Below are 18205 nucleotides of genomic sequence, written 5' to 3' on the forward strand. Positions count from 1 at the left end.
GGGATGACAAAGTGGGAAAAAATTCAAAATACAAAAAACAACGGTATGATAATTTTCTTAAAGTAATTGTTGCAGATAGCAATTGATTACAACCGCAGAATTACAGGTTCCTAAATTGAGACAGGTACATACAGAATTTGGGTGTGTATCCTTTCAATTATACTTATATAGAACAAACTGTTACAGCCGTTTGCATTGAATGTGTAGGGAAAGGTAGATTCCTTGGTTAGCTTGTTTGTTAGTTAGCTGAACCGGGAAGTCATTTTTAGATTATGTAAACTACCTTACACGACGGGTGCCACATGTGGAGCAGGATCTGCTTACCCTTCTGGAGCACCTGAGATCACCCCTAGTTTTTGGTGGGGTTCGTGTTGTTTATTCTTTAGTTTTCTATGTTGTGTCATGTGTGCTAGTGTTTGTCTTTTTTCGTTTTTAGCCATGGCGTTGTCAGTTTGTTATAGATTTATGAGTTTGACTGTCCCTTTGGTATCTTTCGTCCCTCTTTTAAGAGTAGACTAGTCTGCCAGATAATCAATATATGTCTGTAGGACTAGACTAAATCAAGGAGGGTAGTAAACCTTACCTAATAATGACTTCACGGTTCAGCTAACAAGCAAGCTAACCAACGATTTTACCTTTCCCGACACACGCAATGCAATTGGCTGTACAAAATGATAGAAAATCGATGTACCAAAATTAAAGTTCTTACAGTTAATACAGCAAGTATATCCTATATTGACCATGTTTTGCCAGACTAAGATAACAATGTAATGTGGCATTAATAACATCAATTAATACCAAAGAATCTTTTATTTGAGGTTTCATAAATTCATCAAATTTTGCAAGACCATAGATTTGTATAATCACAATAATCAGTCATGGTTAACATTAAACAACGTAATCAATTATAAATAGTATGGTATCCAAAATAAGTACTTGTTTTATGAATCCACAGTTCTAAATTGTTTGCATATTTCAGTGTTGCCCATGGTATTGGGATTCATCGTTTAATCCACACATACATTTTGCACTTAGATAAGCATTCGTTTTGAATGAATGACATATAGATAGTATTTGTAAGGATTAAAGGAATTACCAACATATTGGATAGCACAAAGTATCTTATCAACTACCGAATGACTATTCAGAAAAATAGAAATAGACAACAAGCATCGATGGCCAACCTATGGTTCAGATAGCAGGTCTTGGTGAAGGCACAAAATGTCTCCAATGTAAAACTCACTTATATAATCAAAAATAGTTTATTTAACATATACATGGTTTAAGTGTCCTTTGTAGTAAACAGTTCTCTATAGTTCAGTAGTAGATCAGTAGATATCTTTACTCTCGTGTTCCTCTTCACTGGATGGATAGTAGCTCAACATCAAATACGAGTATGGATTTTGGTGGTATAGTTGTGATAACAGTTAAGGAATATTTGACATTAGTAAAAATTTACTTTCTCTTTTTACATCTAAAAAGGAACGTCGACAGTTAAGACATGGACATTTATTTTTATTTATTGCCAATGAAATTGTCTAATAATTTTCTAATAATTTTCTTTTATAAAAAGGAGTGAGTTTTTCAAGTTCATAATTTTCAACGTTCTACGTCTAGGATTTTTAAGTTCTTTTTTTCAAGCCTGGAATAATCCTTAGTTTCAAAACAATTAATAAACCAAGTTGTTATTATAAATGCATCAGATAATTATCTGAAAGATGTAACAGAACAAGCATGTAATAATTGAAGAAAACAACAACACGAAGAGTTGAATAATAAGGAATGAATAAATAAAGGGAACAGTAGTAAATCGGTGTTCAAAAGTCATAAATCGAAAACAAATCCGGCTTACAAACTAAAACCAAAGGAAACACTTCAACCATAAGAGGAAAACAAAGGAACGACAGGACCACTGAAGTGCAACAAAAACAAACGCCAACATACATGTACATAGAAACGAACCTTTTGATAACAACCAACATATTCCTGACTTGGTACAGGACATTGAATCAGACAACTACCTGTGGATAAAACCATCAGGAATGAATTACACAACTATATACCAATAGATAGAAACCTCACGAATTAACCAGAGCACTTTGGATAAAACCATAAGGAATGAATCAGACAACTATCTTACAGACACAAATTTGTGACTTGCATCAAACAAACCTAGAGGATAGAACCATCAAGAATGGATCAAACAACAACCTGAAGAATAGAACCATCAGGAATGAATTAAACAACTATCTTAAAGATGTAACCATATGGATTGAATCAAAGAGCTCTGATTCATTCGTGAGGGTTCTATCCATAGATATATAAACCTGAAGGATAAAACCCTCCGGAATGAATCACACAATTACCCATGGACAGAATCATTAGGAATGTATCAGACAACTATCTAGGGATAGAACCACCAGGAATGTATCAGACAACTACATATGGAAAGAACCATCATAAATTGTATCACACAACAACCTGAAGGATAGAACGAACCATAAAAAAAGAATTAGACAACTACCTACGGATACATGTAGAACCACCAGGAATGTATCCGACAACTACTTATGGAAAGAATCACACAACAACACAACAACCTGAAGGATAGAGCCATTAGAAATGAATCGGACAAACCTGTTGGATAAATCTATCAGGAAAGAAAAAGATAAATCTAAAGAATAGAATCATCAGAGAGGAACCAGGCAAACCTGAAGGATAAAACCACATAATTGAATCAGACAACAACATGAAGGATAGAATAACCAGGAAAGAAACAGATAACTACCTGAAATATAGAACCATCAGGAATGAATCAAACAACAACATGAAGGATAGAACCATCAGGAATGAATCAAACAACAACTTAAAGGATAGAACCATCAGGAGTGAATCACACAACAACCTGAAGGATAGAACCATCAGGAATGAATCACACAACAACCTGAAGGATAGAACCATCAGGAATGAATCAAACAACAACTTAAAGGATAGAACCATCAGGAATGAATCACACAACCTGAAGGATAGAACCATCAGGAATGAATCACACAACAACTTAAAGGATAGAACCATCAGGAATGAATCAAACAACAACATGAAGGATAGAACCATCAGGAGTGAATCACACAACAACCTGAAGGATAGAACCATCAGGAATGAATCACACAACAACCTGAAGGATAGAACCATCAGGAATGAATCAAACAACAACTTAAAGGATAGAACCATCAGGAATGAATCACACAACAACCTGAAGGATAGAACCATCAGGAATGAATCACACAACAACCTGAAGGATAGAACCATCAGGAATGAATCAAACAACAACTTAAAGGATAGAACCATCAGGAATGAATCACACAACAACCTGAAGGATAGAACCATCAGGAATGAATCAAACAACAACTTAAAGGATAGAACCATCAGGAATGAATCACACAACCTGAAGGATAGAACCATCAGGAATGAATCACACAACAACCTGAAGGATAGAACCATCAGGAATGAATCACACAACCTGAAGGATAGAACCATCAGGAATGAATCACACAACAACATGAAGGATAGAACCATCAGGAGTGAATCACACAACAACCTGAAGGATAGAACCATCAGGAATGAATCACACAACAACCTGAAGGATAGAACCATCAGGAATGAATCAAACAACAACTTAAAGGATAGAACCATCAGGAATGAATCACACAACAACCTGAAGGATAGAACCATCAGGAATGAATCACACAACAACCTAAAGGATAGAACCATCAGGAATGAATCAAACAACAACATGAAGGATAGAACCATCAGGAGTGAATCACACAACAACCTGAAGGATAGAACCATCAGGAATGAATCACACAACAACCTGAAGGATAGAACCATCAGGAATGAATCAAACAACAACTTAAAGGATAGAACCATCAGGAATGAATCACACAACAACCTGAAGGATAGAACCATCAGGAATGAATCACACAACAACCTGAAGGATAGAACCATCAGGAATGAATCACACAACAACCTGAAGGATAGAACCATCAGGAATGAATCACACAACAACCTGAAGGATAGAACCATCAGGAATGAATCACACAACAACCTGAAGGATAGAACCATCAGGAATGAATCACACAACAACCTGAAGGATAGAACCATCAGGAATGAATCACACAACAACCTGAAGGATAGAACCATCAGGAATGAATCTCACAACTACCTGCATAAAGGATAGAACCACAAGGAATGAATCACACAATAACCTGAAGGATAGAACCATCAGGAATGCATCAGCCAAATATCTGAAGGAAAGAACCACCCAAATGAACCAGGCAAATATACCATGTAAGAAAAAAACATCAAGAATTAACCAGGCAACTACCTGAAGAATAGAACCATCAGGAATGACCCAGACAACTACCTGAAGAATAGAACCATCAGGAATGACCCAGACAACTGCCTTAAGTATAGAACTTGTTGTGATAATTGTCAGTAGTATTTTGTTTTTAAAAAGGATATCCTTTTATTCCCTGTTCTCCGTATGCATATTCAGGTCCAACAGTAAATCTTGCTTTTTGTCCTAGTGTCAACTATAAAAATAAAAGTTTACGTACAGTATATTCGCTTATTAATAACCAATATTTAACAATACACTTTCCACGTCCCATTGGTCCCTTCGTCTTCTGTTTTTTGATTGATAGTTTTGTGTGTACTTAAAGTCAGTTCTTAATCACAGGCGATTTATCATCAAATTATGTGCAAGATTTGAAAGATATCGTTTCGTACTAAGTGCTTTAAATGAATAAAAAAACATGATCTAAAATGTCAAACCTCAAAATATAGTTGTCTTCAAACCTTCATTGAATTTAACGAATCTCAGAAAGAAGCTGTCTCGTGATCAAAAGACAGTATCTAGAGCAATATTGGAAAATAATCTTTGTCAATTTTCAGTATTTTACTGCTAAATGGGCTTATATTTCTTGGCAGTGATTTTAAAATACTGAAGGGTCTGGCATGGGATCTTTATTTATGTATCCTTTCAATTATTTTGGTAGTTTTTTTCTCTATTCTTAATAGTTAGTCCATTATTATCTCAATATTGTTTTATCACACCAGTATTTTCTATTATTTGTTTTTATGCCCATGTTTCTCAATTATTATTTTCCCGTGATATTGTTCTATTATTCATTATTCTGTTAACCTTGTCCAGACCCTCATTCAGTCTGTGGTAAAAGTAGTAGTGTAGTCATCAATAACTTTCGGTTTGTAAATCCTTCTTACGTCTGCTAACAAAATTTGTCTGAGGTCTCTTTTTTTTTTTGTTATTTAAAATTTTAAATCTGATGCAATTTTAATATATTTTGTTTTTATCTTTTTTTGGGCTGTATCTAACTGATATTTGAACTTTTTTGCAGTTCACTTTTACATACATGCTGGTATCAATTTTTCAGTCATCAATAAATTTGTTAAACTTTCAGGAAATTTTATTTAACTTTGGAAGAAACATTTTCAAGCTCAATCTTACAAAAAAGTTAGATATTTTTTATACTTGCTTCCGTGTTTTGTGATAAATAGGCATGCAAAATTACACTTTTATCGTACAGCGGCAATCGCGGACCCATATTCGATGGGTTTTTTTCCCATTGGGTTGCTTTCCCACTGACATATCGTACACTCACACCCAAATTTATTTATTTTTTAATTTTTTTAGTAATTGAATCATGTGTATGTGTGTGTGCCTGGTAGTTTAACCTCATATCACAATCCTATATTTCTGTTAGTGATGCACTTAATCATATATTTAATAATAAATTTATATATACTTACATGTGCTACGGCAATATCCCAGCCTGAAAGGAATGAGAAAATTCAACACCATAAATATGTTTGAGATTATTATCGAGTTAGTAAATCCCACCAAACCCTCACAGTCTGTGGTTGTAGTTTTTTTAGTCATCAACAACTTAGTTAAACCTTCATAGATTTTAATAAAACTTTTATGGAAGTTTTTTTTTTTGTGATTAAGAGATAATATTTGTTGCAGTTTTAAAATATTGATGCTGTATTATTATTTTTTCGTTTAAATCGTTTTACATTTGTCATTTCGATGGCTTTGAAAGCCGACTATTCGGTATGAGTTTTGCTCATTGTTGAAGGACAGACGGTGGCCTATTAATGCTTATTTCTAAATCATTCTGTGTCTTGTGAAAATTTGTTTCATTGGCAATCATATCACAGTCTTCTTAATTTCATATTATAAAATGTATATTTAGTCTTTTTAATCGTCCTGAGAATACCTGGCGGAATTTGGAAATAACCACTGTCAAAGGAATAATGGAACTATCATATATATTTGGTCTTTAGTGGATAGTCGTCATATTGGCATTCGTATCACATCTTCTTATTTTTATAGAGAATCAGATGCATGGATTGATGTATTGATGTTCTCGTCCAGCGACAAGTATTACATGCATATCAGGAAGAGAACCTGTTACTGTGATACGCACGCAAACGAACATTGCTGTTTATTGGACCGGCCCGATGAGTTGGGAATTTTTAACATGCTGGATCAGGTGATAGTCAAGTTTGTTTTACTCATCTGGTATCGAACCCATCATTTAACACCATGGGTCGAGTAAAATACCATCGAATCGAATATATTCATAAAGATAATTATAAGCCAAGTATATATAAGTGGTTACTGACCTGTTTTAACTTTGTATTTAATCGACGTTATAGCAACTTATCTTCAACTCTACTGTAATAGGGGAGATAATTTGTCAAACAGAAGCTTACCTCTTATCACTTGTCCTACTCCAAGTGTGAATGTAAATGGCTCATTTCGTTCCAGGGAGGAATCAAATTGTTGACCATTTGAATACAATTTACCTGGAATAATGCAAAAAAGATAATTTCTAAAAGAAATAAATCTGGACCATGAATATATTAAAGTGCCATGAAAAAGCATTTATAAGGTATCAGCAAATACTGCGCAGACCATTCTTTTATACAAATATTTGTGATACAAAAATGTCTATTAGAATAGATAAAGAAATGTATTTGCATTTCGAAACACTTTTTCCAATTAAGGGCATCATATAAATCATAAATATTTGCCATAACATTAGCATCAACTTACGAGTTGTATTTGGCTAGCCCTAATTTATTTTAACTTCAAGATATCTAATAAACTTTATATAGATATCTTAGACTATATCGTTTATTAGATCTCTTATATACAAATGTAGGTTATAAGATATCTTTTTATTATTACTATACTATATATAAAAATATTAATTTTCGCGAACCATTTAGGTCACGGAAATTCCAAAATATGGCATCAGTAAGGAGAGTTGTGCAAATAATGAGAATACACAGAACTCCCATCCAAATTATCTTTAGCTAAAAGTATTCATCATTTTCTATTTTATATGTACTAACAACATTCCATTTTTCTATAATTTCGATTGAAATATTCCAAAATCTGAGTTAAAATCGATCGAATGCCACAAATAAACATTGTCTGATTGGTTGAAGTACTGTGGCGTCGATGATTAGCATAATAAGCCTCGATGTAAAGAATAAGCCTCGATGTAAAGCACACGCTTCACATGAATAAGGAGAGTTTTACAAATAATGTGAATACACAGATCCTCCATCCTATTTATATTTTGCTGGAAATGTTGCAGTTTTCATCATTTCTGTTTTGATTCTGCTCACAACATTCCATTTTTTCTATAATTCCGATTTAAATATGTGGAACCCGCAATAAAAATAGATGGCCTCAATGATCTAATAGCAACGCAAAAAATTCCGTTATCCTGAGTTCTACGATGTTACATTAGCCTGGGATCCGGCCCAATCTAGCTGCGCGTCGTAAGGTCAAGATTAGCCAGGATCCCAGTCTAAATTAATGTTACATAAACCAACCAAATCACACATATACAGAACTTTGCGCTCAAATGTAATTCTTGGTGAAGTATACGGGTAACTTCGTTTACGGAAATTTATACACACTTTATAATTAACATATTACCTGGCTTTTACATATTCACGTTTTTTTATGCTGAACTGTAGTCGAATTCAATTCTATACATTTTTTTTACATGAAGCAATAGGAGTAAGAATATTTATTTAACCAGCATCACAATGAACAAAATTATTTACCGGTATTTTTGTGAAATTTCAGTTCGATAGGTTATCAATTAGAGAAATTTTCGTAAGTATTACTTATTTATGTTAAGGTTCTACTGATGTGCTTCTCTAGACCTGTTTGACGGTCCGTTTTATCCCATTTATCTCAATACTATGTCCGATGACAGGAATGTCAACTCGACCTAATTTCGTGTCAAAATGAAAAATCCAATCTGTTTGATGAAATAATTTCTTCTTCAACGGTTCATGCATTATTTTTGTATAATTTGATAACCAATCACATTCACGTTGCATGTTTGCATGAAAATGGTTATGTTCATGTATTAGTGAATTGTAAGGGCGATGCAGCATGCGAGGTCAGTGCGCGATCACGTGACATTATTATTTGTAAACAAACATGCTCCCCGTGTAACACGTGTCTGAATTATCCTTTCAAAGTGTTATGACTCTTTCAATCACTATTTTATGATATTTTTGTTTTTGTTTTTAGGTTTGCATATCAGTAGTCCAAGTGAATTGTAGAAATAGTTCCGAGTTTTTTTTTGTTTTTTTTGGATAGCCTATAGAATTAGAAGGTAAGTCTACATAAGTTATATTTACATGTAACTAAAGTCTAAAAAGATGACTCCACTTTCCCTCTATATATTAAAACCCGCTTACCAATTTAAAAAGCATTTGCTCCCCTTGAACGCTAATTTGTCATTTCCCTTTAAATTTGCTCAAAAGTCATACTTATAGTCCATTTACATTACTAAGATGTCAAAGAACAAATGTATGAAATATTTAATCGCCGAAAATCTCTAAAGACAAGTAGTTGAGATTTCCCAAATTGCAAAAGTCGTAGGAATATTGTTTGTCGTCAATACGTAGTCAACTACGTATCTATATGTCAGTAGTCTATTATATATAATGTGAATACACAGAACCCCCATCCAATTACGGTTATTTTTGGAAAACAAATAGTGTGATTTGTCAAATTCAGCTGATTTTTTAATCGTCTGGAAAAAAGTGTACATTTTATGAGGGGGGATAATCCCGAGCTTAAAAACACCCGATCCCGGAGTCCCGATAAAGGTCCTATCCCCCCTCTTTTATGGTCATGTCTAAGAATTACTGTTTAATCTTCATTTGGAAAGAATACTTCAATAAGATACCCCCATTTCTACCCTCATACATGTTTATGGACAGATCATATGTTATCCTATGTCATTTGAAATTGTGACGCCAGAAAGCATTCCCCCCCCCCCCCCTCATTCGATAGCTGATAATTGATTTTCTGTCAAAATCATAATGAGGTCAAGGTGAATTCCGAGTATTGTCTGATAAGTTAAAGTCCGAGAAACTCGAAAAAAGTAAATAAACAAGGAGGAAAATAAATCTTTCTATATATTTCTTTCGCCAAATTCTTCAGCAAATGACGAATTTTTACCGCCACAAGTATTATTTTTTCGCAAATTGGGAAAATGGCGACCGCCAGCGGAAACCCTGTGTGAGGACACCCTATCAAGCTTGCGCTCGTGTTGTGTTAAAACATTTTTAGTATGCTGAAAAATACCAACAATAGAAAAATAAACAAATAATCGATATTGTAAAATATCATTGGTTGAAGAGCCAATGATTTACATACATGTACATAAATATAACGACCATAAAATACAACTAATTTGATTTACACCACAACTGTTGGAAAAAACCTTTATGTCTATCATGTACATGTTTATAACTTATCTCATTCTAGTCCATTCAACTGACAGAATCAGTGTAAATTTCATGAATTCTTTAATATCATGTACATGTATAATCATGGACTATTCTTTTATATAGCAATATCTGTTAGCCATTTAGAGGTCTTTTGCATTTAAAGTTCAGTTTAAGTGGGCTTATTTTGTGAAAACGAAGTCAATTTCCAGATCATAGTTTACATTTTCTTTATATTTTGCTGTGTCAAAATAACCTCAATATCAAGGACAATATATAGACCCAAAAACCGTCTATCACATTCTACACATGAGATTTTAGCAGGAAAGACTGTGATTGGAGTATTTAACCATTGCAACTTTTTAATTTGATCTCCTCCACTAATTGAAGTAGAATATTTAATGAAGGTGTGTCCACAATTTAGAATATGTTAATATATGTATAGAAATGATGTTGAGCCTGTTTTATAAATTGAAAAGTTACATTTTCCCCTTATTTCAAAATCTAAGCTTGAACCTCTGCGGTCTTACAAAGTTGCCCCCTGCCGGGAATCTGGTTGTAACATGTACAACAATCAAAGATCAACCCACACTAAACTTAATGTAATTGAAAGACATCTAGAGGTTGATATCAGAGGCAGATTTAGGGGGGGGGGTCCTGCTTTTTGAGAAAAAATTCGGTTGCTTATATAGGGAATTACTGAATCATGACGAGCCCCCTCTTAGGTCAGTCAGTGGGCCCCCACTTAAGAACATTTCTGGATCCGCCACTGGATATACAGTATCTAACAGAAGATGAAAAAGGGAACAATATGGTGAATTTTAGAGATTTATATTATTTCATGTACATGCATTTGAAATATATCAGATATATTGTTCGATTTTTTTTAGTTCTAAGTTCCAAGGTGACCTAGCTTCCATTTCAGAAATTGGATTTAAATGCTAGTCTATCAGAAGGATTTTTCCTTTTAATTGGTTGTAGATATGGAATCTTATTTTACCATGAAGTCAGATTTGAAAATGACTCTGGGAATGAAGATGTTGTAAAGACTGAATGTCAGTTTTAGTCTTATATACAAACATGTATGTACTTTATAATTTTAGTCTTGCATGTATATAATTATGTGTACAATACATATATCACTGATTCAGTGGCAATGGTAAATAGACACTGACAAGTCTTAGATCTATAATATTTTATAGTTTTGAATGTTTTGTCCATTGACTAAAACTAGGTGGAGGTTTGTGTGTCCTTATTTCCAACAGAGGTACACTCAACATATATCAATATGTGCATGAAGTAAATTGATAGTTGCTAGATACGGAATGATTATACAACAAGAAAGTTTTAACCTGTGTATATATACTTAAAATATGTTAAAAAAAATCATGTCTTTTTCAGGACTTCCGAATCCAACCATGTAGTATGGAATGTTGTTGAGATATGGTTTTGGTCAATGGATGTTAATGAAGGACCTGTAGTACAAAGTATTTAGCTCTTTGTCTAAGTGTATTATTAAAGTACTTTGCTTTGAGCTCAGTTCATTGTTATGCAATTCATTCTTTGTGAAATAAAGATTTGACAGAAAACTCTCATGTACAAGGATTTGTCAAAGTAGTACCACCTCTATTTACAATGTAAGTATTAGGGAGATAAAAGCATTCTATTTTGATTTGAACCAAACATATTTATATTAAAAAAAAGAACAAATTTACCCGAGAATGCTACTCCCACTATATTTGTACTAGCAATATGATGCTAGGTTGTTTTAATACATCTGTAGACTACTGCCTACTTATGACTCTGTCCTGAGTGTATATGGTCCTTCAACTATGTGGGGAAAAAAATATAAGGCCTATCTAGGCTTATCAATTTCTAAAACTATATTTCATTGTACATATTTGAAATTTTTATATAATTTTGTGGGTTATTGGGCAAACAGTCGAGGAATTTAGGGCCAAAAACAAACATTTTTGTAGATTCAAGACAATAAATTGGAGTTATCTTTCTTTGTCCAGAATGGTTGTTGAATTAATATTACCTAAAACCATTGCTTTATGAAATCTTCTTTGAAAATTGGAGTTATCTTTCTCTGTCCAGAATAGTAGTTGAATCGACTTAAAATAATGCTATATATACAATATACAATGCAAAATTCACTTTACTACCAACTGATAAATTTAAGCAGTCTTTAATAGCCATTCAGTGATTACAAGCACTTTGATTATCATTCTAGGGTTATCCCCTTTCACAAATGGAAAAATTTCTCAAGTTTGTCTCAACTAAATTTAGTGAAATGTGTATACAATGCTTACATGTATTACCGGTACCTCTAAACTCGGTTTAAGTTCAATTTTTAGCAGCTTCACTTTTACAGTTCTTGATTTATGTACCTTTATAATGTTATATGCTAGCGGAGGCATCATCACCATGACTGTATGACATTTACACTTTAATACTTTATGATGTATTTAAATGAGTAGTTGAATAATTACTGTTGCAAACTCCATTAAAAATTTGATTTGAGATCATTTTTATACAACCGCAAAAATTGAAAACTTTTTGGTTGTACATTGGTATCACGTTGGCATCATCGTCTTCATCCAAAGACATTCGGTTTTCGCACTCTAACTTCAGTAAAAGTAAAATAGAAATATATGAAATTTAGACACAAGATAACTTAAGTATTAGTAAACAGAAATCTACGATATTTTAACATAAGGTCTATGGCCACATAAGGAGGGTTGGGATAGATTTTGGTAATTTTAGTTCCAACAGTGTAGGATTTAGGGGTCAAAAACAGGCCCCAAATAAGCATTTTTCTTGGTTTTTGAACAATAACTTTAGTATAAGTTAATAGAAATCTATAAAGGTTTATGACCACAAAAGGAAGGTTTGGATTAATTTTGGAGTTTTGGTCCCAAGGAATAAGGGGCCAAAATTAAACTTTGTTTGATTTCATCAAAAAAATGAATTACGGTATTGTGCTTCTTTGATGTGCCAAATCTAACCATGTCCAAATTCTTAATTTTAGGTCCTGTTTTCTAATTGGTCTACATTAAAGTCCAAAGGGTCCAAAATTAAAATAAGCTTGATTTTAATAAAAATTGAATTCTTGGGGTTCTTTGATATGGTGAGTCTGAACATGTACTTAGATTTTTGATTATGGGCCCAGTTTTCAAGTTGGTCCAAATCGGGGTCAAAAATTATTATACTAAGTATTGTGCAATAGCAAGAAATTTTCAATTGCGCAGTATTCTGCAATGCGCAGTATTGTTCAATAGCAAGAAATGTTCAATTGCACAGTATTGCACACTAGCAAGAAATCTCCAATTGCACAGTATTGTGCAATAGCAAGATATTTAATTGCACAGTATTGCACAATAGCAAGAAATATCTAATTGCACAATATTGCGCAATAGCAAGAAATTTTCAATTGCACAGTATTGCCAATAGCCAGAAATATTCAATTGCACAGGATTGTCCCGTTTTCAAATTGGTCTACATTAAGATCCAAAGGGTCAAAAATTGAACTTTGTTTCATTTCAACAAAAATTGAATTCTTAGGATTCAAACGCATTGATCTCAGCAATTTCTTCACTGTCGTTCCCTCAATAACTGCATTAAACAGTTTCTAATCATTATTCATTCAAAACCATTTTAGTATACCAATGTCTCACACACAACATATTATAGTATACTGTTGTCCATCTGTCCATCATCCACACTTCAGACAATTACTAGAAAACACTTCCCCCTACTTTCAAGAAACTTTGTTGAAATGTTTATATCTATTGACATTAGCTCCACATCGATTTTATAAATTTTAGAATTTTCATTTCCATGTTATGAAGAGAGATTTTATCCTTAAAAAAGAGAGAATTTTCCAATTTTGAACAATAACACAAAAATGCATCCATCACCTTTAATTAAACTTTGGTGAATTGTTTACACTATTGACCTAAGGTCCCTTTTGATTGTAATAAATTTCAGATTATACATTTCTGTGTTATGAATTTTTATATATGCTAAAAAAAAGAAGGGATTTTATAGTTTTTGGACACCTATAATTGCAGGAGTTTCTGGCTACATTGAAAACCCATTGGAGGCCTTCAGCTGTTGTCTACTCTATGGTTGGGTTGTTGTCACTTTGACACTTTCCTCATTTCCCATCTCAATTATTCACATAAACACTTCCACATCATTTTATAAAACTTGGGTGAATTGTCTATGTCTGTTTGTTGACTTCAGCTGCATTCCAAAATTTAAAACAAGATTAACAACTACAGGTCCCCAAATAGCCTTCAACAATGACAAAAGCTCATACAGCACAGTCAGCTATAAAAGACCTTAAAATGACAAATATAAAACAAATGAAATGAGAAAACAAATAGACTAATAATTGTACAAAACAAAATAGTTCAACCTTTAAGCAAGCTTAAAAGGAATCAAGACATATCATGCGCTTACAGTACAGCTATTTATTAACAAACTCCATATTCAAACACTCAAACAACTAATTCATAGAGAGGGGTGGAAGTTGAAGCCTCCTTTTTTTATCAGTCAATGCATTTGAATGAAGACATGTACACATCAACTCAATTTGTTAATACACATTTCCAGTCTAGCTTTCAATACATATGTAACGACCTTTAACCCCACTGACAATTTGCGTCTGTGTCCATACTTGTATAGTGTATAAAATATCTTGTATAGTTTATACTTGTTATAAGATATATCTTATATAAACTACTAACTAGTATATGAGATATCTTATTTAATATATATAAGATATCTTATAAAAATTAAATTATATAACACATCTTGAAATTCTAATAAATAGTAAAACGGCTTGCCATAGTTTATAGTAAAAAATGACGTTTTTTCCCCCTCATCTTTACATTTCTTTTTATATATTGTAATTTTGTTATCACAATGTACCATTCTCTTCTTGTTCACGAAAACATCACCTTAGCTTTAATAACGTATAACTATTGAAATACTATAGTGATAATCTGTTTCAATCTTCTATCCTTGTATTCTTATGCAGGTCTGCAGTTGGTATCCTGTCTGAATAGATGTAAGTGATGTTTGATTTTTTTTTTGCTCGATTTTTTGTAAAACTATATACTTTATTCATGCATTTAAGAAGAGGAAACAATAATTTAGTGAAACGGTTTAAAACTAGGACACAATTGATAATTACTGATCTGTCTACTATTCTGACGTTTATATAAGACCGCCAAAAACAAAACCATTTTTGGTCTTGTATCATATTTTATCGTTTCACTAAAAATGTCCGTAAGGGAGCATCTTGATACACTTTTATCATTGAAAGTACATCTTAACATGTAACAATGTTGTACCCGCTGACATAAATCATTTTATATGTCGATCTGTTATAAAACACATATATAACAAACAAGCATAACAATTAACATGTTTTTCTACATATTTGACAACTGGTTTAGATGGATTTTTGTGGTTTGAACAAACTTTTCACGTCAAATTACCATGTAACAATGCAATCATCACAGGATTATTATGATATCATTAAAACATTTGTAAAATAATGGGTTATTTTGATATTTTTGCAAATAGGCAAATATTTTTAAGAAACTGTTTAATTCGATATTTATTGAATATATGTGTGTTGAAGACATTTTCATACTTCAACAAATATTCACTCTGTTTTTGAAAATTGTAATAACAATCTTCAACTTTCCAGGATTTCTACAAAACTTGAACAGAAGCTTGTTTATGATCATACGATAGTATCCAGAAGTTTAAATTAAATTAAAAAAAAATCCTGTTTATCCGTATTTTACTTATGAATGGACTTCTGTCAGTTATACATTCACTCTGTGGTAAAGTTTTAAAATTTGAATAACTTTCTTGAACTATCATGGATGTGTACCAAACTATGACAGAAGCTTGTTTATGACCAAAAGCTAGTATTTAGAAGGAAATTTTGTTAAAATATATAAATGGACTTAGTTTCTCTTTCAGTTAACATAACATACAGTTTGCAGTTAAAGTTTTTAAAACATTTATTAGATTCATAAACTATCCTAGATTTTTACCAAAATAGGCAAAAGTAGGCGAGACACTGGGTGCCGCGGAACCCTTACAAATTTATCATGCTTTTTTCTGGGTTTTTCTCCTTGTTTTCTCTCTTTGTCATGTATTGTAACAAAAATCAGTTTATAATATAAAAATAAGACCAATGAAGACAACTCATAGTCGTATGATTTCAAGTCTTGACAATGGCCACGTTCTTCTTTTTTTATTTATTGCCAACACTGATGATTTGTATAGTGGGTCAATTCTATCATAATCTGAATAATCACAGTTTATTTTACGTATTGACATGTTTATCCTAAATATTGACAGGTTTACACAGTTTACCGGTGAACGGCTGTGTATTGGTATATAAAAAACATTTGTTTTAAGAAATGAATGAACATTATTCACACTATGCCTAGACGCACTTGTTCTCAGTATTTCCTTGAACATGTTGACATCTTAATTTTCATGAAATGTAGATATATCATTATAAATTTGAAGAAAACGATACAACAAATTTATATCAGTCTCAAAAAAGAAAAACTCAAGCTCTGACAGCAAACATATTTACAATATTTCAAAGAGGGTGCGGTGCGTCAAGGCTGTCCCTTATTACATTTATTTTAACATTTAAACATACAACGGTAATATTGTCTTACCCGTATAATGCACTGTTACGTTCTGGCCCATACTTGGAAAGGTTTTCCCTAAAAGTATATTTAATTCATATTACAAACTCATATTTAAAATTTCTTAATTTACAACAATGATTGCACAATTCACATTTTTTTCCATTTAATTTTCTCCTTTCTAATATGTCGTACTTTTTGTAATCGTAATTTGTACGTATATATATTTTCAAATATTAGTATTCAATTCTGATGCCATTAGTGTAAATTAAAACTTCATACATATTTTGATTGCTAAATTTGAGCACAAAATAACGAGCAGTTTTGATTTTGTAAGCTATGTATGACGTAATTGCCAACCATATAGAGAATATCCAAAGTAGAAATGAAATATTTAAAATGACATTCTGATTTTTTTTTTTTTTTTTTGTACAATTTGTTTATTTTGAATATAGCAGACGACATACCATCTCCGGGTTTTATTGGTAGCATCCGTACACCAACACCTGATCCTTTTTGTGTAGTTTTAGACTCTGCTGCTGTGTTTCCAGTTGCCGGTTGTGGCTGCGGTTGTGGCTGTGGTTGTGCCTGCGTTTGTTGGTTCCATACCGATGTTTGAGCTGCAGGCGGTGCATTAGCTGCAGGTTGAGCAGCGCCCCACGGTTGCGGGCCTGGTTGTTGAGCAGGCTGGTTCCAGGCTGGTTGTGCAGGCTGTACAGGTTGTGCTTGTACTTGTTGTGGGGCGGGAGCAGGGTTCTGCCATGAAGGCTGTGCGTTAGATGGTGGATTCCATGCTTGTTGCAGTGCTGGTACGATACAAATGGAAAAGACAAACAAAAGAAGATGTCCTGTCGCCATGTTAGTTTCTATGATATTGAATGACTACCGAAAATTACTTAATGTTTTTTGTCATCAATCACGGGAACGATTCGTCACTGAATCGAGTAATTGTCTTTTGAAATCCCAGTTAGAACATCATGCCTTTAGGTCGTATATATCAATCATTGTAGTGCGAATGTGACGTTGTTACACGCGTTCCTATTTGTATAACTAGTAGATGAAAATGTTCTATTATTTTATCCTAACATAAACATACCATGTTAACTGTATTTTTATGATTATTTTTAATATTTGCTTGTTTATAATGATTACTCCCACATTGACAACACCCCCGCAGCTGTTGGTTTTTTTTTCTCACTTGTATAAAAGAAAGAAATAAACGTCAAGAACATCTTCTCTTCTAAACAGTTGGAGGTGCCTACTATGTATAAGCCATATAAACTACAAAAAAATCCATATTAAGTGTCAATTCATGTTGGCTGCTGGACTGAGGTTATTGCCATTGACATTTCTGTTCAATTCACTAGTTCCCGGACTTTTTTTTTCATTTGAGAAACTTGTGAAACAAAGCATTTGAAAATAATGGAATTTTTGTTTTGGAGTGTTTTAAAAACTCTTTGAGGATGGTTTAGAAAAAAATGTTTACTTTAAATTTTCCTTTAAATCTGAATGGCTGTTATGACATTTCGACTAGGTTCACTTCCTTTCACGCAATCGTATCAAACAGAAAATGTGTTTGCTGCAACTCAAACTCAAATAAATTCAACGACGTGTATTCATATTGCCACCCATTGCACCCTTTGTAACATACGTAT

At 32.9% G+C, this 18205-nt stretch overlaps 1 protein-coding gene across 1 annotated transcript; it reads right to left on the reverse strand.

Annotated features, from left to right (window-relative positions):
- Positions 1 to 1243: 1243 nt before the first annotated feature.
- LOC139529067 (uncharacterized) lies at positions 1244 to 17551 on the reverse strand. The gene is made up of 6 exons (XM_071325312.1): positions 17018 to 17551; positions 16581 to 16628; positions 6799 to 6891; positions 5830 to 5852; positions 4521 to 4592; positions 1244 to 1416 (listed from the first exon to the last, which is right to left on the reverse strand). The coding sequence occupies exons 1-6, from the start codon at positions 17406 to 17408 to the stop codon at positions 1360 to 1362; spliced, it is 684 nt and encodes a 227-aa protein (XP_071181413.1). The 5' UTR covers positions 17409 to 17551; the 3' UTR covers positions 1244 to 1359.
- Between the last annotated feature and the right edge of the window lie 654 nt (positions 17552 to 18205).

This window comes from Mytilus edulis, chromosome 1 (assembly GCF_963676685.1).
Source record: "Mytilus edulis chromosome 1, xbMytEdul2.2, whole genome shotgun sequence".
Taxonomy (NCBI): Eukaryota; Metazoa; Mollusca; class Bivalvia; order Mytilida; family Mytilidae; genus Mytilus; species Mytilus edulis.